A 23,524-nucleotide genomic window follows, 5' to 3' on the forward strand; every position below is an offset into this window, starting at 1 on the left:
CAGCATATTGTAATTCAAGTGATCTGAGAGAAGACTACACCTCTGCACCTCCTCATGGCTCTGTTTACAGGCTTTAGAAAATCTTGCCCGTGACGGCAGACTTTGACCAATCACAGGGCATTTCAGAGAGAGCGTTCCTATTGGCTGTTCCACAAAAGGAGATGCGCGTTCACGTCTGGTCTCTGTAGATAGTGAAAGCCTCGGTCAATGGCGGAACAACCTACTGAAAAGCTTGCTATTCCAGCATTGGCAGCAACTGCCTACACCTCAAAACAACCCAAAAAAAGAAAGACAGACTTTCAAAAAGACAATCCAAACTGTTGATGTCGTTAGAAGATGATGTTACCATGGTAACTGTTGATGTCGTTAGAAGGTGATGTTACCATGGTAACTGTTGATGTCGTTAGAAGATGATGTTACCATGGTAACTGTTGATGTCGTTAGAAGGTAATGTGTAGCTCGCTGCGGTAGCCTCCTCAGATGTAGCGAGCACGTATGAAGCGCGTGCATATGCCCGTTCTCGTGTGGGGGGAGGGGCTTCGGACAGAGAGGGGAGAGCGGAGAGAGGAGAGAGAGGAGAGAGCAGCTCGAGGGGATGCAGGATTTTGCGTTTTCCGGATTTCTACGCACTGCAGCTTTAATTAAAGCTGTAACAATTGTTGATTCATCACCTGAAGTGATGCCCGTAAGTTTAAAGTCTGTAAAACATACAAAAGTTGTGTTGTTTTACACATATATATATATATATATATATATATATATGCTAATCAATGTGTGTATTTACTGGCTTTTGGCTCATCGTCTATATTAATAATCAAAAGAGGAAGTAAATCTAGTCTTTAACAGTCTGATATTCGTCTTAGGACGGAAGCAGGTCGCTCCAATCTTTTGTTTCTCCAGAGTTAGCAGCTTGACACTAACTGGCTTTGTTCCTGTGTTTGTGAAGTTAGCTGGCAGACTCTGTTGTTGTCCCTGGTTCTAAACTTGGTGCTAAACTTGCAGGAATCTTCAGAAGGCAGGCAGACCTTCTTAGGAGAAGTGTCTCTTGGCCTTTCCCATTTTATACGGCTCGACTCCTCTCCTCGACGCCTCTCCTCGACTCCTCTCCTCGACTCCTCTCCTCGCGTCTTAGTCCCGCCCACGGGAGATGCGAGCGGAGGAGGCAAGGAATAGAAACGCGGAGAGAGGAAGAGAGGAAATATGTTTTTAGAGACATGAGACGTCGTTTCCTCTGAAGCGTCACGTGAAGCGACTTCCGTTTCTGATGACAGCAGCAGCTGATCACATCTGGATCATCTGATCACAGCTGGATCAGCTGTCAGTCGTCTATAACAGCTGTTTATGTCTGAACTGATCTAATTATACTGATAAAGACACTCAGTTATTCTCAGTGGTAGAGCAGCAGTGTTTCCTCTCTGTAGCCTGTTACCAGTTTAACAAACACCTGCACATGAATAACAGCTGCAGTCTGTATTTCTACTGTGGACTGAGTCCTGCTTAGAGGACCAGGAACCATCTCTACTGGATCAATATCTTTATATTATTTAGTTATTGTTAGTTATTGATATTCTGAAACTATAAATTATATATTAGGCTGAATGTTTCAGGGAAAATGTAAATGATGTAACTCATATCAAACCCAACACTCAGGAATGGAAATGATGATAAATGATGTAAAAGGTGTAAGAGACAGACTCTCCTTCTCTCTCTGACTTTAACTGGATCCTTAATCAAAGTTAACGGGGTAAATAACAGATCATCAAAAGAAAACTTTTTCTAATAAATGAAGAAAGTTGTTCATTGTCAGTTATTATAAACCCCTTTCAGTGTCAGACTCCTTCAGCCGCGGTGTGTTAAGCAGAGATCCTGCAGGTCCTTCTGCTGCTGGAACACTTCACCATCAACATGGTCTGTCTGCTGTTCACACCTACAGTTAACACAGATTATAACTAGATGGTGAATCAGAAGACAACTAAACTATAAAACGTTTAATCTGTGATCTGTCTTGACTCCGGTATAAAACTCCAGTGATGTTGACATGTGTCAGATCACTCTTCTTCTTCTTCTTCTTCTTCTTCTTCTTCTTCTTCTTCTCAAAATACGTGAAAAAAATATTGAAAAATGGCTGAAAAAATCAGAAAAATGTGAGTAAAATATCCAAAAATTGCCTGAAAAATATTAGTAAAATAATATATGAAAATGATTATAGCGAAAAATATCCCCAAACGTCAGAAAATTTTGTAAAATATGTGAAAAAATATCCAAAACATATTTGTAAAATACGCGAAACATATCAGAAAAAAGTCCAAAAATGACTAATAAAATATGTGAGAAAAATATTGAAAAATATCCGAAAATTGTTCGAAAAATCTGAAACAATGTCTGAAACTAAACACACAACAACGCTGTGGAAAGGATTTAAATCCCATAATAACCTTTCAGCATATTGTAATGCAAGTGTTCTGAGAGATCACTAGACTTCTGCTCCTCCTCATGGCTCTGTTTTCAGGCTTTAGAACATCTAACTCATGACGGGAGACTTTGACCAATCACAGGTCATTTCAGAGAGAGAGAGCGTTCCTATTGGCTGAGCTCTGGCTGGTGGGCGGTGCTTGGAATTTCCTCAGCAGATCTCAACATGGCTGCCGGGTCACAAACGTTAACGTTAACGTTAACATTGCCGTTGCTTAGCAGCGGTGTTCTCACGACTTAACCACTTGAACGCCATGCACATGGTGTACACGACTTCCCGTGTTGTAAACACGAGCTCACCAGTTTCACTTGAAGGCAACATCTGTTCCAGATAAGAGGCCAGAATCTTTCCGTTGCCTTTAAAAGGTCTTTGTCCAAACTGTTAATGACAGTTGTTGCATTAGAACAACTGCCTTTGTCACAACAAAAAGCTCCTATCTATGTTTCAGTTGAGGTCTCATTTAATAACAGCATCTGTCTGTTCTAGTTCATGTCTGCAGACACCATCTCTTAATGGAATAGTTTCACTGCTCAACATCCATCCAATGAGTTTCACTTTGGTTCCATCACAGTGTGACGCCTTTTATCCAAACTTATTTGTTTTGCAATGAAATCTTTATTGTAGGCTCAAGTTACAGAAGGTCTACTGACGAATAAAATGACCAAACAAACACAGATCTATAGATTATCAAGGGCAGTAATGATATCCATCTTTACCCTTATTGCTATTTGTAAAATGGTCTCTTGTTGCAGCTGTGAAGCCTGCGTTGATTAGCAGTAAGAGACAGAGAGATGGATTTAGATCTTAGCTCAACACAGTCAGGTCTGACAGAGAATCAGTAATCAATATTAGGGCCGTCAATCCATTAAAATATTTAATAGCAAATTAATCACACATTTCTTATCTGTTCAAAATAAACCTTAAAAGGAGATTAGTCAAGTATTTAATACTCTTATCAACATGGGAGTGGACACATATGTTGCTTTATGCAAATGTATGTATATATTTATTATAGTAAATCAATGAACAACACAAAACAATGACAGATGTTGATCCAGAAACCCTCACCGGTACTGCATTTAGCATAAAACAATATGCTCAAATCATAACATGGCAAACTGCAGCCCAACAGGCAACAACAGGTTTTTCCTCGCCAAAATTTAGCGTAAGTTTGGAGCGTTATTTAACCTCCTTCATGACAAGCTAGTCTGACCTGGTTGGTACCGATGGATCCATCAGGTTCTATAGTTTACTATGATACCAGTATCTTCACTCTAGCTTTAACACTGAGCCGCTGCAACCTAATAATCACAAGTTGCGTTAAAGTTTTAAAGAATTTAGTGGCGTTAAAACAAATTTGCATTAGCATGTTATTATCACGTTAACTTAGACAGCCCTAATTAAAACTAAATTAATTTCTTCCAAAAATTAGCAATAAGAAGGCGGTCCCAAAACATATAGAAATGTCATGAGCTCTCTATCGCAGGTCTTCATCACCGACAACACATCAGTAGTTATCACAAGTAAATGATTATAAAATCTAGAGACCAAACCACAAGAGATTGAAAATGAATTCACTTTCCCCCCAAACTTCAGTGAATCACCTTCAGAGTGAAAGTCCACACAGGCTTCAACGACGGAATTTATCATTTATAGATAACAATAAGTGATGTGAGTCTCTGAAACAGCCAGATATTATAGAGATTCATCATCACACTCCAGCTTCTTGCTTTTGCTTCATCCTAAATTCTGAACACCCACGGATCATCCTTACGGAGAGCAGCGATCAGAACTCTGCTGGCTTCAGTTCCCTTTCTTCGTGCCGTGTCGATCAGGTCTCGTGCTTTATCTGCCCTGGTTTTTGTTCTGATTGACTCCATTTCTTCATCACTTATAACGCGACGTTGAAGGAGTTCATCCAGAAGCTTGTTCAGATTAGGATCAGACATCCCGTTTACAAACTTTGTTCGAACCAACCGCAGCCTCTCCTCTGGTGAGACGTTGTCCTCTGCTGGGACGCTGTCCTCTGGTGGGACGTTGTCCTCTGCTGAGACGCTGTCCTCTGGTGAGACGTTCCTCTGAGGGATTTCCATTGTTAGATCTGGGAGATAACCAGGGAAAAAAACAACAACCACTTTTAAAGAGCAATTCAACTGAAATGAAACGTCATGTTTCTGTACAGCAACATGTCCGCTCTGTAAATCAGTTGTTCTGTGTTCAAAACCAGAAACCAAAAGGGAGACATTCATATTTTATATTTTTTGGTTTCATGATTCTTCTCTGTGGTGAGTGCATGTTCTCCCCGTGTTGGCGTGGGTTTTCTCCGGCTTCCTCCCTCAGTTCAGAGACATGTTCTGTAGGTTAGGTTAAATGACGGCTCTAAATTGCTTGTAGGTGTGAATGTGAGTGTGCATGTCTGTCTGTGTGTGTCTGTCTGTCTGTCTGTGTGTGTGTGTCTGTGTGTGTGTGTGTGTGTGTGTGTGTGTGTACATAGATGAAGAACTTGTTTCCATAAGCTGGGGATACACCGACACGACATCAGAGAACTAGCGGCGACGAAGGCCGACTGTTGCGTCGCCTCACGTCGCATTTGTTTTGGCCAACAAGTCGCACTCGGACACACTGCAAAGACTACAGTCAGTTAGCTCGTACGTTCTGCTCCTGGTGAGAGGAAATAACTCTCCATACCAGCAGGCGGTGGTAGTCTGTATCCATCATTCAGAAAGGGAAACAGGAAGAGCGAGGACGGAGGATATACAAGCCGTCGTTATGATACGTACATGAAACAAAGCGGACCATTTTCACACCACTCTCACTCACCACTTAGCTTCATTCCAGATGTTCATGTCGCTGTGAGAATATGGTGCCGTCAGGTATCCACATGTTGACGTTGGTAGAGTAGTGTAATGTAATGTGTTCGTAATGAGAAATAATCCTGATCTCAAAATTTATCAAAATAATTAAAATGTAATCTTTACCTCCTTGCAACAGATCACATCTCCAGACGTCGCCTGTCCTCTCTTGATTCCGGACCATCAAAGTCACTTCGTCTGGAATCGTAGTCAGGATAACTTTAAATGTCGGATGGTAATTTGGTCCATAATTTGAGCGGTATGATGCACGCTGAAAACCAGAAGCATCACGTCATTTTCAATCTTGTTAAAAATGTTTATCTGGTACTTTCTTATTGTGAATCTATTTTCAACATGCGGCCAAAATTATATTCATGATAATTCTGCGACTTGACTCACATCAGGTTGTATTCTGAAGCTCCCAGGTTCACAGTGGACACTGTAACTGTGACCAAAGTTGAGAAAACAGTCGGCAGTGTTCGGGATGTACGTAGCACCTTCTTGTTGGGCCTTAACCTTCAGAAACAGAACATTTTTAATATGCCGTTTATGCTCATATTGGCGATTGTATTTATAGAGTACACTTAAAAACAACAAATGACCAAAGTGCCTCACAGAGCGATGAGAATTAGAATCAAATAAAACATAGAAATGATTAAAGAGGATGCAAGTAAATTAATAAAAGTGTAGAATAAATAATTCTGGATTAAAATCCTCAAAACATGACAGCATTGCACAGAAGTCAAATAAATAAAACTAAAGACATAAATAAAAACAGAGTGTGACCAGTCTTCAAGGTGACTACTGACAGACTAAAGGAAAGAGACGGGTCTTAAGACAGGTTTGAAGTTATCAATGGAGGAGGGAGATGTAATGGTGAGGGGGAAACTGTTCCTCCATTCAGGACCAACAACCAAAAGAGCCCAATCAGCCCGGGATTCTAACTGGGAGCGTGGAGTCAGCAGATCTGAGGGGTCTGGAGGTGGAATAGGGGAACTGGTTTCAGTCCATGCAGAGCTTTAAAAACAAATCAAAGAACCTTAAAACCAACTCTGTCCTTCACTGGTAACCAGTGAATAGAAGCCAACACACCAGTGCAGGGAGATATGGTCTCTCTTCCTGCTGCCAGTAATGAGTCATTTTAAACCAGACAGGCTGTCTGGCTGGAACTTTGTGAGATCTTTGGTTGATCAGATTTTAAACTAGAATCAAAGATAACAAAGATAAACCCAGATTTCTTGGGTGGGAATTTACATTTGATGACAGAGGCCTAAGAGTGTTGATTGTGGTGTCTGCAGGGCCAAAGATAAGGACCTCAGTTTGATTCTGGTTTAGTCGCAGGAATCTTTTTGCCACGGAGCATTTTGCATCCTTAATGCACTTCACTAGGGAGTAAAAACAGCACGGGTCACCAGGTTCCAGTGGGACGTACAGCTGGGTGATGAAAATAAAATAGGGCCTAATATGGAACCTTGTGGTTCTCCGTATGAGATGGTGCAGAGGGAGAGGACACTTCATGCTGGCCCACACTAACAGATGTTTCAGATCTTACCAGATGTGTAAAACGTGAGAGAGCCCTCACATAACCACATGTTGTGTTAAATTGAACAGGTTAGTTCCTGTAGTGTGAGGAGAGAAACAGCAACAGCACACACTAACACATTCATTCATCAACAACAACTAAAAAACACAGAAGTCTCTCTAAATCTCTGAGATCAAACGAGACTTTAGTGTAAACCAACATGGCCGACGACGGGCAGGAAGAATCAGTGATGTTAGTTTTTACTTTGTAGTGAACATTGAGGAAGGATGGACGGATGAAGACACAGAGACACGTTAAATTAAACACTAATCAACACGTTGGTCCTCCATCTCTGAGCTCCATCTCACCACTACTTTATGCTCCACGTTTAGCATTAGCTCGTGCATTAGCCGCGGCCGCCATGATGGCGGTGGTTGTCCTTCCTTCTTCAGTCAGCTTGGTTCTCTATTGGCTGTCGTTCTTTCCCACGTGACTGCGTCATCGGCTGTCCTCGGGGTTCCCCTCACACAACAGGAGATCCCATCACAGATATTCAACATGTTTAATATTTACCATTTGAAACCGGTGTGACCAGGATGGACTTCAGAGCCGATCGGGGATGTAAAGAACACTCTGAATATACCTCACACCACAGGAACATCTGGACAGATCATCTTTAGAAGCATCAATCAATCAGGGCTTTGCTGACGATGGTCAGGAGGAATCAGGACTAAACTCAGCTGATTCATGTGTAGTGTGGACCCGGCATCAATCAGTTCTAACAAAGGCTGATCTGTCTTGGGGGGTAGGAGGACAACCACTGAAGAGCATGTCCCTCTTATCCAACACCACTGATGCAACAAGTGTGTCGCAACCGTGTGCATCACTTTTTAGTGTCCCCTGGAAACAGTTTCCCTCGTCGTCTGTGCTTCTTGCAGCAGGTTTCTGTATTTGTTTTATTCCCTATTTGCAGGATTTGTTGTCACGTTGGTGAAGATGTTTTCTTAATTTGCTTGTAAAACACAATTAAATTTAGTGTACTTGCTTGTGTTTTTTAAAAGTTCTAGTTTGTTGAGCTCTCATGGCCACCGTACCTTTAGGCCACTGTTTAGTATTTACACCACCTGGTGGAAGGATCACGAATGACAGTGGCAGACAGAAAGGCAGCGCCGAGAGCAAAACACAGAAAGAAAAACTAAAAACGAAACACAATCTTACCACAGCATGAGGTTCATAAATAAAAGGAGCAATGTGTGACTGACAGGAATCATCTTTGTGGAAATAGCTGAGTTCTGGCTGATGATGAGCACATATGACAGATGGCTTTACCTTGGTTACATCGACGTTGCTGTTCAGCAGAAAGACATGGAGTACTTGATGTCTTATCTTGGGAGGTCGGAGAAACAGCAGGACTTGGCCATGTATCGGCCATATGAGGTTCCGAATCGTATCCCAGATCAGGCCAAAGGCAGAGAGGTGAGAGATCTTCACAACCACATGAGTGTCTGTAATCTCCAGCGGCTCCAAGATGCTCATTCCATCATCAAAGATGTGAGCGACAGACAACAGGCCATCACAGAGCAATGCTGTGAAAGCAAAGAGCTGTTCAACTTTTGTTTTAATGCTAACAGGTTCATCTACCCAATTCATTTCTTACCACTTGCCACAATCTATTGCCTCTAACTCTGGAGCATCCCGAGGATGTGCCACTTCACCTCTATTCTTTACCTAGTTACCTCCTTCCAAGGCCAAGGGCCTCTGTTGTGCATAAAATCCATTACAACTATATATATATATATTCACACGTCACCTAATGCAGCTAATTCCAACAAAGTACACATTAAAAAACATATTTGCAATTTTACTATTAATGTTGAACAATGTCTTTACCTTCCTTTGTGTCACAGTGTTGGAGGTGGAGCTGACGGAGAGCAGCATCCTCAGAACACTTGATGTTGAACAGCGGCCCTGCAGCCATTTTGCCAGCTGATTGGAGGAAGCTCTCATCCCATTGGACGGTCCTGTACAGTAGCTCCGCCTCCTGAGCCATGACGAACACCAGTCCAGTCAAAGCACACTGGAACACACCTGGACCAGGACACCTGAAGCTGTAGGACAAAGAGGGCCAAACTGATATAACAAGCATTTATTGGCCTGTTAGTCTCTCTCTTTTAGTCGAGGCCTCAGCAAGGAAACGAGGTTGGTTGGGATATGACATGCTTTCTTTAAAGTTGGTGGGACATATCACCACCATCCACATCTTTATCTGTGCTTATAAACTGGAGCCAAACAGCTCCATGTTGAAATCTAATTTCTGATGTTGAGGTTGAACCACGGCCTGCTCCTGGGCAGGATGCTAGCCCAGAGTTAGTTAGTTTGCTGCCACCTCAACCCAAACCTGTTGAAGGAAAAACAGAATCCTTTTTAAGAGGCAAAGCCTGTTTTAAAAAGAACGTTATCACTTATGTCTGCATACTTTTTGAAATTAAATGTAATGCTTTTTAAGACCTTGACAGATAAGACTTAATACCCTTCAGGGCTAGGTGATATGTTAAAATCAATATCAACACATTAATAAAGACAATATTACAATACTGGTATGTATGTCCATATATCAAGCATATGCAAATTCACATATAAACTAGTCAAATTATTCTTGAATGCAAACTTTATCTGTTCAAAATGAACCTTAAAGGGAGATTTGTCAAGTATTTAATATTCTTATCAACATGGATGTGGACAAATATACTGCTTTATGCAAATGTATTTTTCATTCACATATCTGGAGGTCAGAGGTCAAGGGACCCCTTTGAAAATGGACATGACAGTTTTTCCTCAAACGGCGGACCTGCTCCGGAGCAGGTTATGTTCCAGATAAGAGATCAACTCGTATAAAAGCACCTCATACTGACCAATCAGAGCTCGGTGAGCAGATCGTATGATAATATTACACAAATATGAAGAAGTTAGAGTCATAATCAGACTAAAAACAACACAGTTTAAACTGACTGATGCAGGAAGGACAGCTGGCTGGATGCTGTGGAGATTATCTTGCTGAACAAAACGTGTCAGTATCATAAACGTGTGTTTGCCACACAGCTGATTTTCTGCAATAATCCAAAACCCAACGGAACAATCCCATTGGCTGTTAGTGGAGGGAACCAGAGTGATGCTAACTTCCTGTTGGCCTACAGAAATACATCATCCCTGCAGCGCTCTACTGGTGTTGTTCATTCATTATTAAACTCTCATAATCTGGAACCCTCAACTTTGTGAAGGATTCAGTGGGAGGAAGACTTGGGGACACAGTTTCCTGATAAAGTTTAGAAGAAGGCTTCAGATAGGGTACATTCCTCTTTAATCTCCTGACGACATACAATTATCCAGGTCAAAGGTTTTACATCGTCTCCACTGGTCTAAAGTAAAGCTAGCCAAGTCCATGTCTGGTGTGGATCCTGTGTGTGACCGATGCAGGCTAGCACCAGCCACCCTGTCACACTGAGTTGGTTTTGTCCAAAACTAAATATAGTTTCTGGCAATCAATATTACACACTCTGGGTCCAGAGTTTATACGATTACCTGTATGAAGATTCAGCTGTCTGCTCAGGTGAGAAGGATGTTGGAGCCTGGAGTTAAAAAAGGAACAGAATTAGTTATTTTAATAGAAATACCAACTTGTCTTAGTGTTTTATAAAGTGATGAAATACTAGAGCCACACTGTCAATACTCAACTCAAGCACCCTGTATGAGTCAGAGAGGAAATGACTTCAATGGAGTGACAGTGTGAGGTGTGTTAGAGAAGACTACACAGAAGGACAACTACACCAAGAACATGGGTCTCAATAATCACCATGTATTTAGCTCCTCATTTACTAACACACCAGATCCAGATCCAGATCCAGATCCAGCACCAGTACCAGCACCAGTACCAGCACCAGTACCAGCACCAGCACCAGCACCAGCACCAACACCAGCAACAGCAACAGCAACAGCACCAGCACCTGGACAGATCGTGGTCCTGCCAGCGACGAGAGCTCAGAGGCCAAGTTTAGTAAATAAATGATAGTTCAGTGATCTTCACTCAACACTATTAACTTCTGCAGGTGAATGCAGTCTAAGTCATTAAATAAATGTCTGCCTGCAGGTGTAATACACTACAGTTCTTCAGCGGTAGATCCTTGATAAATGTCCAAGTAAAGTCATCCATGGTTTAAACTGGAGGATTTCACATCGTACAACTGCTCCTTTCTCACCTTTTCGTCGTCCTCCAGTAGGTTTTCTTCCACATTCAGTTTGACATCTGAGTCACCTGAAAGTGAAAGAGAATATTGATGAATATTCTTCAAATAGACGTGATCTTAACATCTGGAACAAAGATGGAACTGAGTAACAGTTTTGTTGTACAATGAGGACATTCTCATTTTCAGATCAGATGTGAATGTACAATAGTTTGATGAATGGGCGAAGTTGTTTCAATACTCACATTCTTTGTGTCTGGCAGCTCTGTAGTCCTTCTTTGTGGTCCTGTAGAGATCAACACAGACCCAAAAGTTATAGAACAAGTTTAAAATAATTGTCCGTTCTTTGAATTAGCATCAATCTATCAGAATGAAATGCTTATCATCATATCTGCACCATGAAGACTACAACTGACTGCTGACAATCATGTTCTGTGCCTACATTAAAGGAAAGAACTAGTCATTAGTCTCGATCCAACACACATCCAAAGAAAACACAACTAACTACACTTTTCACTCGACTGTAAATTCACACGTCTGTAAAAACATTGCTGACTGACTGTAAAATGTTGCTTTGCATTATCAGGTTGCTTTTTATTGTTTGTGGAAGAATGAAAGAATGCAGAGAAGAAAAGAAACATAGGATGTGGGGGGGGGGGGGCAGTAGCTCAGTCTGACGGCTCTGGAACCGGAGGGTCCCCGGTTCCTGTCGGGGGGCCCCGGACCCCCAAACTGCTCCCCGGGCGCTGTATAGTAGCTGCCCACTGCCCCTAATACTAGGATGGGTAGATGCAGAAGGTAACTTCACTGGGTGCTGTGCTGTGTTCAATGTACTGTGTGACAATAACAATTACACATTTACACATGAAAAAGAGGAGAAACTGCACTCAGTGGGAGAAATCCCTGATTTCTTGTGCCAGGTGAAGCTTCCTCTGCAGAGTGACAGTTCTCACCCAACAGTGCAGGAACCAAAGGCTCGGTTCCCAGTAGAGATACCTTGAATCCCAGTAGAAGGACCTCTGGTAATTTGGCTTTGAGTGTTCTCATCCTTGTTGCTGCACTAGCAACTCTTAAGTGGCCAGTCTTCCCTCGAAGGCGTCCATGTTGAAATGAAAGACAGCGCACGCAGTCGGCGCGTAGTAACAGAAATTCAGAGGTGCACGACCAAGCGCCGCGACAACTCGCGGAGCCTTCGCACACCACGCGAAAGCCGTGACAACGTAATTTTCTGCAGCGTGCACCTCACGCCGGCTTCACTACGCCGAGCATGAACCAGGCTTTACTGGTTGGTTGTCCACACAGTGGAGCCGCAGGGATACCCCACGGGAGTAACACACGGACTGTTGAGTGGTTATTGCAATACTGCTGGAACCAGCATGGACCGACTCCGACCCTCTACTGACCTCAGAGTCTCCAGTCTACAGTGTGGACTCTCCACAAGATCAGACAGTAGCTTCACTCCTGAATCCTTCAGGTCGTTGTAGCTCAGATCCAGCTCTCTCAGATGGGAGGGGTTGGACTTCAGAGCTGAGGCCAGAGAAGCACAGCTGATCTCTGACAAACTGCAGCTCCACAATCTGAATAAAGAATAAATGATGAAGATAAAAATCACTGAAGGATCAATATCAATGATCAGACATTATTTGTGAAAACACATTGAAACAAACAGAAACCAGAGAAATATTTCTACTTCATGAAGTAAACTTGATCAATGTAAAACAGATATTAGTTCAGAGGATCTTCTGTATCCAGATGTGACCATTTACCAACAATGATAAACATTCATTTACTTTAACAACTAACAGTGGACATTTTCTACACTTTCTTTAAGAAACACAAGTCTTTAGTGACTGCAGACTGAATTTAGTTCAAGAAACATGAAAATATGAAGAAAAGGACATTAACAACTTTATGGATGTAAGTTATGTTTGTACATAAATCAGGTTCAATTGTTAATTAAACATTTAAGATCTCTAATAGTACCAGAGAGTCAGTGAACTGACCTCAGAGTCTCCAGTCTACAGTGTGGACTCTCCAGAAAACCAGACAGCGGCCTCACTCCTGAATCCTCCAGGTTGTTTCCACTCAGCTGCAGCTCTCTCAGATGGGAGGGGTTGGACTTCAGAGCTGAGGCCAGAGAAGCACAGCTGATCTCTGACAACCAGCAGTACCTCAATCTGAATAAAGAATAAATGATGTAAGTTTAGAAGACAACGTTCCTGCTTGAAATCATTCAATGTTTAATAATGTGTTCAGAGCTGAAGAAGGTTTAGAACGTAGAAGTTTAGAAAATGTAAACTCCAAACACCTGAAGCCAACAGGATGCAGGTTAAAAACTGTAAAATACAAACAGTGAAACAGAGCTCTCATTAATATTAATGACAACGTGCTGCTACTTCAATAAAGATGTAGTGACTTCACCTTTTAGGGTGTTTTCACACTTGGTCCCTTTCAGCCCTCTAAACGAACTCAGAGCGATGAGTCAACATTTTTTGCGCATTTGTGAACACTCCAAAAGGAATCAGACCCCTCTGAAACGAAATGAACTCGGACCTCCTCGGGAGGTGGTCCGAGTTCGGTTCGATTCCAGTCTGCGTTGCGGCTCGCTTAATCTGTGCATTGTGAACACAAAGCGCTCCAGGTTCGCTTGGCCTTTTGCCATTGTATTTTAGCCCTCTAGAGTTGCCGTAGACAGATCACACGCGCTTGTGCACTTATGCTCGGAAAAACAACACGGAACCATGGCAGCTTACGCTCACGCTGCTTTATTTCCTTTCATTCAGTCCGTATTAAAGCGCGTATCGAAGCGCATTAATTAGCGGAGGTTCATGTCTGAATTTAAAGATATTAGTTTGTTACTAAGGACTATCTAAAGTTACAGCTTTTATGTGCGGTCAGTCATTTCTTTTAACATCGTTTTTTGCCCTCACATTTAAATCTATCACAGCATCAAGTCCCCATCAGCTCAGAATAAAACCTCGGCTTGTCCTTCTTTTGCAACGTTCATTTTTATAACACTGTGACTGAGACAGCTGTCAATTAGAGCAGTATGAAGCTTAGACCCGTAGGATCAGTAAATAATGATCTCTATCACTCCTGATGTGTTTGGTCGCACTGATGGAACATAATAATATTGTATATTATCTGTTAATATTTCTGAGTGAGCAGGATGGTGGTGCAGCTGCAGAATGAGTTTTTTTAAATAGGCTGTGTATAGTGAATGTGTTTTAACAGCATTTCAGTCACTGTTTAAATTTAATACATTTGTTAAAGTAGCTGAAATAAAATCATTAAAAAAATAAACAAATGCAGAAATTAAATTAAAACTTCAACTTCTTCAACTATAGTGTGAACAGAAAGAGGACTGAGGCCCCATTAGAGCTGAAGTGGACCAGAAACAGAACTGAGTCCTCTTTCAAATGAACTAACAATGTGAACACAAACAGAACTGAGTCCCTTTTCTGTTGGTCCCCTTTTTGGTCCAATTTAAGAGGACCGAGTTTGGTTTGTTTAAAAAGGACTATATGTGAAACACCCTCAAACTCTGACAGCTCCACCAGTGGATCCATCTCTACAAACTCATGTTGAGCAGCCAAACACAAATAAGAACCACAGAAACTGATTCAAGATTCAACTCAAGATCTCAAAGTTTCTAAAGATGTCAAATATGTCAGGATGGATTTTGGGGGGAAAGTGAACAAAAGATATTTTAAGATAAGACATCTACAACATATATATTTTAGGAACAGTGGAGTCATAAAATCAGAGCATCTTCAGTTTAAACTCCTCAGTCAGTAAAAGCATCATATAGCTTCATAAAATGTAAAGAAAAAACAAATAGTGATTATATTTGTTATTGTCTGATAGCTGAAATAGAGATTATTTATTTATTCCTCATATTTATGTATTTTTTATAATTTATTTTAACATGATGAAGTCAGGTGTTGTGATATATGAAGGTTTTAAATGTGTAGCTCATCATAGCTCTGCCACAGTCAATGGACTAAACCACTGAAGAAGAAAATGGACTTTAGCATTAAGAGACTCAGTGTGGATCAGTATAATATCAGCCTGATGTCTACAGTTTAGTGTCACCACAACTTTCACATCATATTAATCTCAGTACACAAGTAAAAAATGGTGTCTGACCTCAGAGTCTTCAGTCTACAGTGTGGACTCTCCAGAAAACCAGACAGGAGCTTCACTCCTGAATCCTGCAGCTTGTTGTTAGTCAGATCCAGCTCTCTCAGATGGGAGGGGTTGGACTTCAGAGCTGAGGCCAGAGAAGCACAGCTGATCTCTGACAAAATGCAGCTCTCCAATCTGAATAAAGAATAAATGATGAAGATAAAAATCACTTTATAATCCAGTCAGATGTGTCCAGGTTATAAATATGTAGCTCAACATCACTATGTCCTAATCAATGATCTTTTCCCTAAAATGAGTAGAGTGACTTTGTCATTGTGTTATTGTGGATCATCATAATGTCAGCCTTCTACAGACATCATCCAGATGTCACCACAACATTCATACACCTGTTCATGTCACCACACATCAATAACATGCTGCTGATCTCTGTGTTCATCTATGTGTGTGTGCTGAAGGATCAATATCAATGATCAGACATTATTTGTGAAAACACTTTGAAACAATCAGAAACCAGAGAAATATTTCTACTTCATGAAGTAAACTTGATCAATGTAAAACAGATATGAGTACAGAGGATCTTCTGTATCCAGATGTGACCATTTACCAACAATGATAAACATTCATTTACTTTAACAACTAACAGTGGACATTTTCTACACTTTCTTTTAGAAACACAAGTCTTTAGTGACTGCAGACTGAATTTAGTTCAAGAAACATGAAAATATGAAGAAAAGGACATTAACAACTTTATGGATGTAAGTTATGTTTGTACATAAATCAGGTTCAATTGTTAATTAAACATATAAGATCTCTAATAGTACCAGAGAGTCAGTGAACTGACCCCAGAGTCTTCAGTCTACAGTGTGGACTCTCCAGAAAACCAGACAGGAGCTTCACTCCTGAATCCTGCAGCTTGTTGTTACTCAGCTCCAGATCTCTCAGATGGGAGGGGTTGGACTTCAGAGCTGAGGCCAGAGAAGCACAGCTGATCTCTGACAAAATGCAGTTCTCCAATCTGAATAAAGAATAAATGATGAAGATAAAAATCACTTTATAATCCAGTCAGATGTGTTCAGGTTTTAAATGTGTAGCTCAACATCACTATGTCCTAATCAATGATCTTTTCCCTAAAATGAGTAGAGTGAATTTGTCATTGTGTTATTGTGGATCATCATAATGTCAGCCTTCTACAGACATCATCCAGATGTCACCACAACATTCATACACCTGTTCATGTCAACACACATCAATAACATGATGCTGATCTCTGTGTTCATCTATGTGTGTGTGCTGAAGGATCAATATCAATGATCAGACATTATTTGTGAAACACGTTGAAACAAACAGAAACCAGAGAAATATTTCTACTTCATGAAGTAAACTTGATCAATGTAAAACAGATATGAGTTCAGAGGATCTTCTGTATCCAGATGTGACCATTTACCAACAATGATAAACATTCATTTACTTTAACAACTAACAGTGGACATTTTCTACACTTTCTTTAAGAAACACAAGCCTTTAGTGACTGCAGACTGAATTTAGTTCAAGAAACATGAAAATATGAAGAAAAGGACATTAACAACTTTATGGATGTAAGTTATGTTTGTACATAAATCAGGTTCAATTGTTAATTAAACATATAAGATCTATAACAGTAACAGAGATTCAGTGAACTGACCTCAGAGTCTCCAGTCTACAGTGTGGACTCTCCAGAAAACCAGACAGGAGCTTCACTCCTGAATCCTCCAGGTTGTTTCCACTCAGATCCAGCTCTCTCAGATGGGAGGGGTTGGACTTCAGAGCTGAGGCCAGAGAAGCACAGCTGATCTCTGACAAACTGCAACTCTCCAATCTGAATAAAGAATAAATGATGTAAGTTTAGAAGACAACGTTCCAGCTTGAAATCATTCAATGTTTAATAATGTGTTCAGAGCTGAAGAAGGTTTAGAACGTAGAAGTTTAGAAAATGTAAACTCCAAACACCTGAAGCCAACAGGATGCAGGTTAAAAACTGTAAAACACAAACAGTGAAACAGAGCTCTCATTAATATTAATGACAACGTGCTGCTACTTCAATAAAGACGTAGTGACTTCACCTCTTAAACTGTGACAGCTCCACCAGTGGATCCATCTATACAAACTCATGTTGAGCAGCCAAACACAAATAAAAAACACAGAAACTGATTCAAGATTCAACTCAAGATCTCAAAGTTTCTAAAGATGTCAACAAAAGATATTTAAGAAAAGACTTTTACAACATATATATTTTAGGAATAGTGGAGTCATAAAATCAGAGCATCTTCAGTTTAAACTCTTCAGTCAGTAAAAGCATCATATAGCTTCATAAAATGTATAGAAAAAAAATGACTGAATATATTTGTTATTGTCTGATAGCTGAAATAGAGATTATTTATGTATTCTTTATATTTATGTATTTTTTTATGATTTATTTTAACATGATGGAAGTCAGATGTTGTGATATATTAAGGTTCTATTCATCCTTACTGACCGCCAGAGGCAGTGCTTCAACACTGAATATCTTCGTCTCGCGCAGGTCGAGTATTAATATCAACAAAGTCACATGTGACCTTGGATGACCCTGGTTAGGTATAAGTTCCGGTGTCATCCCTGAGATCAGTCCTATTTCATCTTCTCGCTTACGCAGGTTAACTACTGTGGTAGCATTAGCTTAAAAAAGCTAAACTATCTACGACTAAAATCTCTTGAAGCTTGTCGCCGGTAGCCTTGTGACCACCGGTCGGAGTTGTGGAGTTTTCGCCCTCCAAAGGCTGCGACGAGCTGCCCCCTTTCACATGGTGTTTGATTGACGTTCGGTTCTCCGACAACAATGGTGGAGGCTCCTATCCTGGTCATCACCAGCGTGATAAGGACCATCTTCACATGTGAACATCAATCGGTGAGATCGATTTATATTGTTCTCTATAACATTAGCAGAGCGCTTAGCTCAAACTAACTTAGTGGGTACTAACGAGAGCGTGTCCGCTCGGCGTTTACCGATTTGACAACATTTTGTGTCAGTGTGGAGAGCGTCCCCGCTTCCATCTCACTGTAACGTACACATTGTTTTTTCAGTTTCTATTTTACACAGTTAGCAGAGCGTTCAGCTCGAGCTAATCTAGTGAACAAGAGCGTGTCTGCTCGGTGTTTACCGATTTCAACAGCGTGCTGTGTCAGTAAGGAGAGCGTCCCCGCTCCCCTCGCACTGTAGCGTTATAACTTCTCTGTTTTCACGGTTAGCATAGCGCCCTCGCTCAAGTTAACTAAGAGTGATGCTAGCAACAGCCAGTTTAAGGATATTGGTAACATCACTGTATGAATTGTTAATTATAAACGTTACTGCCTTCACAGTTCGCAGAGTGCTCTCGCTCAGGCTAATTTATGCACTGGGTACTATAACGTTACTGTCCTCGCAAGTAGCAGAGTGCTCTCACTCAGGCTAATCTGGTGGACTCAGATATTGACAGCTACTGTGCTGTGGCCTCGCTCCCTTTTCCCTCAGACTGACTTTAGCAGCCATCAGCAACTGGTGTGGCAGAGTTTTCTCCGTCGTCGTCACTATGCTCCACTCCCATGGCTGCAACACCTGTATGGCTCCTCTTCAACCCGAGGATGGCCATGACTTTTGCCCCTCTTGTCCCGGCCTTGAACATCTGAGGGAGGGCCTCTCAGAGGACCTGTTCATGAATTGCAGCATCATGCCTCGTGCAGTGAGGGCTGCTAGACTGGCTGGGGTGGGAACTCCTGATGGGTGATGCTGGCCTCCCCTTGTCAGGGCAGCTGGCCCCAGCCCAACCTACCCATTCCAAGCGACGGGCCGCAGAGGCTGCGGGTGCACCATCCAAGAAGGCTAAGCCTGTCAAGCTGTCTTATAAGGTGGATCTGTTTACTGCAGAGCTAGCCCAGATGAAGTCGCTCCTCCTGGCCCCCCATTCAGTGCCTCCCTCCGATGAATATCTGAGGGAGCTGCATGCATGCTGGAGGGACACTAAGGTTCTCTTTCTCGCCTCACGTCTGATGGCCAAACCCTGGCAGCCATGCAGGATGCGGCAAAATTTGGCCTTGACCACATGCCAGCTTTTGAGCCGGCAATTGCTTCCCTCATAATTTCTCCTGACGAGACTCTGAGGCCAGAGGCCATGTGCCCCTGACCCAATGTCGGGTCACAGATGATCTCCTTCTAAGGCCTATGATACAGCGGCTCGCATGGTGATGCGTCGTTGCAGGCGTTTGCCCTCATGTCAAGGGAAAAACTGCGTCTTAGGGTACGTCCCAAAGCTCTTAATTTTTGTTTCCTTGCTCCTCGATCCTCGCTTGAACCGGAAGTTGTTCTGGTGCGCCATTTTGAAGACCGTCCCAAAGCTCTTATTTGTGCATCGAGGAGCGAGGAGCGAGGATACACCAGTGTATCCTGCACGGAAGTCTTTTACCGACCGACACGCCCCCTTATTGGATATCAGTTACTGATTGGACGCTGCTGCCGATCAGACTGATCTGATAACTTTACCTCTCAACATCACTGGAGTTTTATACCGGAGTGAAGACAGATCACAGATTAAACGTTTTATAGTTTAGTGTTCAAAAAACACCATAGTCATATTCTGGGTTATGAAATAATTAACTCACAATCAGAATATCAATAACTACAGACGCTAATAATGAATAAATAATATAAAGTTATTGTGCCAGTAGAGATGGTTCCTGAGCCTCTAAGCAGTCCACAGTAGAAATACAGGCTGCAGCTTGTACTTGTCTTTATTAGTATTAGTACAGTTCAGACACAAACAGCTGTTAAAGTTGACTGACAGCTGATCCAGATGTGATCAGCTGCTGCTGTCATCAGAAACGGACGTCGCTTCACGTGACGCTTCAGAGGAAACACATTACTGATGATTATTTATCAGAAATCTCATTGTGTAAATATTTAGTGAAAGCACCAATGGTAAACCCTACAATATCGTCTCAATATCGATATCGAAGTATTTGGTCAAAAATATTGTGATATTTGATTTTGTCCCAGTCACCCAGTCCTAATACATCTAACTCAGACTGCTGAAGCCTCCGATTAGTTTAAGATCAACTTTACAAGTCATTTTACACAGAACAAGACTGTGAATTTAGTCCTCATCTTGTAACACTCAGGTTAAACGGGGATGGCTTCACAGACAGAAGGAATGATGACAGACATCAATAACTCTTTGAATGTACATATGAACATGTGAGTATTGTATTGAGATAGACTTGAAAAAAATATGAACCTGCAAAGATGTTTCTGATGCAGAATATTTATTTGGTTCTTGTTGCAATCTAAATGTCTGCGGCCTCAAATAATTAGACAATGCTGACATGAAAACAGAGCACAGTTAGATCTGCTGTCAACAAGAACGCAGGAATAACTTAGAACCATAGAAACCTCTAATTTGGTGGTGTTGTTCATAATCATCACTTATGTGCCTTTAAGTTGGTGCAATACGTGTTTGTTGAAGAGTGCTGCACCTTTAGACATGTTCAAATAGAGAGCTACAGGAATGAGTCCTAAAACCCAGAACTGAGTCAGTATTTTAGCACTTCCTGTTCCCTTGTCTGGAGGTCAATGGGTTTTTTTGAATGGGTTTTTAGTTAGATGCCTGAAATAAGGTCTGTGGTTAAAGGTCCAGAGTGTAGGATGTGGCGGTATCTAATGGTGAGGTGAGGAGATTGTGACCAACTGAACCCTTTCCTGTGTGCCAAGTGTGTTGGAGAGCTACGGTGGCCGACGTGAAAACATGAATGTCCCTCTCTAGAGCCATCTGGAGCAGAGCCAGTGCAGAGAGAGTGTGTGTACAAACTACATAAGCTAGAGTCAGTGAACTGACCTCAGAGTCTCCAGTCTACAGTTTGGACTCTCCAGTCCGGCAGACATCAGTTTCACTCCTGAATCCTTCAGGTCGTTGTCACTCAGGTCCAGCTCTCTCAGATGGGAGGGGTTGGACTTCAGAGCTGAGGCCACAACTTCACAGTGAGTATCTGAGAGTCTACAGCCAGAAAGTCTGTCATGACACAAAAATTACAAATATGTTATTATGAAAGAGGACAGTTTAATTACTTCATTCATTTGATGACTAAACAGTTTGATATATACTTCTCTGATTAACATTTGCTCCTCACATCAGTGGTTCAGCTAATCTTATCTCACAGTTTGACATGAAACAATAATTCTCATCACTCTCTCTCAAACCTGCAGACTTTTAATATTTGTTTTTCTTTAATCTTGCAGATGAAGAGAGAGAACATGTAGTTACATTGAGGCTTCCATAATGTCCAGTCTGTCAGTGTGATCTGATCCCAGGTCTGTCTCCACAAAGTTAGCATGAGGCCTTCTTGATTAGAAAAGCATTTTTAAAACTCAGTGAATAAGTAATAATAATATAGTTGATAAAGATAAAACCTCTCTTTGCTGCTACCTGCTGCTGTCAGGTTCACGTCCATAAATGGGAAAATTCACTGACTGCTGCCAAACGGCAGAGAAATTAAACAAATTGTGTAATAATATTAGACCTGTAAATAATTAACCATTCATATAATTAGATATTTTGATGACTGCATGGCGTTTTGTCATTAACACTCTTTTCTGAGCATCAAACGTATTCAGCTCACAAACACAATTAATGAACCAATAAGGTTGCATTATTTTCAACATAATGTTATCAGAAAGATGTTATCAGTGTATCAGCATTAAAAACACAACATTGATCTTTGGTGTGTATAAGATCTCTTAAAAAGTCTGAATTCTACCATTCTGCTGTTATATATTCATCAGACCGCTGTTATTGGTGGAAGCTGTGTATTTCCTGCTACTACTCTTCTCTACAGCAACAGAGAGAGAAACACCAGAGTTTCCTTCTGTGAGTAACAGAATAAAAGGAAAGACTTAAAAACAAGATGATGGAACACAACTTGAATTCATGAGCAATAAAATGCACCATTGCTCGATTCAACACACTCAGGGGTTTTACAACGACTATCTTTGTCTTGTATGACCAGTAGTTTACGGTGGCTAAAGCTAGAGTTGGATTCAGTTTCGGTTTTGCCGGTCCGGTCCGGTGTACGAGCTTAAACCGGTTTGATTTTATGCTAACCGGCGGAACAGACATTTGTCACTGTGACACGTTCTGGCAAATTAAAAAGTGTCCTACATCAACAACCTGTGCCGACAGAGTCACAGTGCTAAATCCAGCCTCTATTGCATTACTAATAAGCAATATAACAACGTGATTTACGTAATATTATGATGTTATGCTGGTTTATATACAAGAAGAGGTTTGTTTACTAGAAGTTCATGTGTATTTTGGGGTGACGAGACGAGACATGGCAGAGCTGGTCTCATTCATTCATTCATTATCTGTAAAACTGCACATGGCAACATTTTGGATTTGAAGCCAACGAAAGAGATGAGCCCAAAACACACGAGGTAAGGTGTAATCTGGGTTGCGTTCAAATAGTCCTTTTTGCTTAGGAAGGTTCCTAACGGAGTGAAATGACCCAGAAGTACCTCAGTAGCAGCCATGATAAGAGCTGTTGTAATTCACCAAATGTTAAGGAAAGGAGCTTCAATGCTTCCTTTATTATCTCCTTTAGCAGAGGATACACTGGACCATCCTTTACCAAAGGAAACGAGAGAATGATAGAGTGTTGCAGCAGCAGGAGGACCTGTGGTATCTCTCTTCACACACCACGGGTGAAGGAGTCTGTCACTGAAAGAGATATTTAACAATACACAGGTGGAGCGGCGCCTTTTGTAGTCCATCTTCAGAACATTGTAGTTTCACCACAGCAGACCCGCGTCACTAACATCCGCCGCCGTCGCATCATAATGACGGAGTCTAGTGAAAGTGCAGTCGGATTCTCCTAACAGCGCAGTTGTCTTTTCCTAACTCCTTATGAATTCTCCTTCTCATCTTTCCTTGACCTCATGACGTTTTCCATCGAGGTCAAGGAGAAGTGGTTAGGGAAAGACGTTAGGACGTCATTATTTGACTTTTCTAACGCAACCCAGGTGTCGCTTCTTCTTCTTCTTCTTTAGTGTTTATTGGCGGTTAGCAAACCAGCTTAGAGGTGCATTACTGCCACCAAGTGGACTGGAGTCGCTCCACTCTCATTCATGGGCGCTCTGCTGCTGCTGAGTCAAGTGCGACACCTAGTGGTAAAATTCGGTACACCAGTCCAGTCCGGCGTTTGGCTTAATATCAAACCGGATTGAAATATTTTACACTGGCACAACCCAAGCTAA

At 41.5% G+C, this 23,524-nt stretch overlaps 2 protein-coding genes across 2 annotated transcripts in view; both read right to left on the reverse strand.

Moving 5' to 3' along the window:
* Positions 1-23,524, reverse strand: part of LOC119484981 (NACHT, LRR and PYD domains-containing protein 12-like) — a 956,516-nt gene that overhangs the window by 923,226 nt on the left and 9,766 nt on the right. Inside the window, exons 8-15 of the mRNA XM_037764190.1 lie at positions 16,916-17,089; positions 16,076-16,249; positions 15,235-15,408; positions 13,089-13,262; positions 12,489-12,662; positions 11,331-11,371; positions 11,101-11,156; positions 10,427-10,473 (exon numbers count right to left, since the gene is read on the reverse strand). Coding sequence (XP_037620118.1) covers positions 10,427-10,473; positions 11,101-11,156; positions 11,331-11,371; positions 12,489-12,662; positions 13,089-13,262; positions 15,235-15,408; positions 16,076-16,249; positions 16,916-17,089 — 1,014 coding nt within the window. The remainder of the gene's footprint in view (positions 1-10,426; positions 10,474-11,100; positions 11,157-11,330; positions 11,372-12,488; positions 12,663-13,088; positions 13,263-15,234; positions 15,409-16,075; positions 16,250-16,915; positions 17,090-23,524) is intronic.
* On the reverse strand, positions 3,827-8,992 carry LOC119485029. Its single transcript, XM_037764304.1, has 4 exons — positions 8,738-8,992; positions 5,725-5,841; positions 5,452-5,596; positions 3,827-4,574 (listed from the first exon to the last, which is right to left on the reverse strand). Exons 1-4 carry the CDS (start codon positions 8,852-8,854, stop codon positions 4,216-4,218), a joined length of 738 nt encoding a protein of 245 aa, XP_037620232.1. The 5' UTR covers positions 8,855-8,992; the 3' UTR covers positions 3,827-4,215.

This window comes from Sebastes umbrosus, chromosome 3 (assembly GCF_015220745.1).
Source record: "Sebastes umbrosus isolate fSebUmb1 chromosome 3, fSebUmb1.pri, whole genome shotgun sequence".
In the NCBI taxonomy this organism is placed as follows: Eukaryota; Metazoa; Chordata; class Actinopteri; order Perciformes; family Sebastidae; genus Sebastes; species Sebastes umbrosus.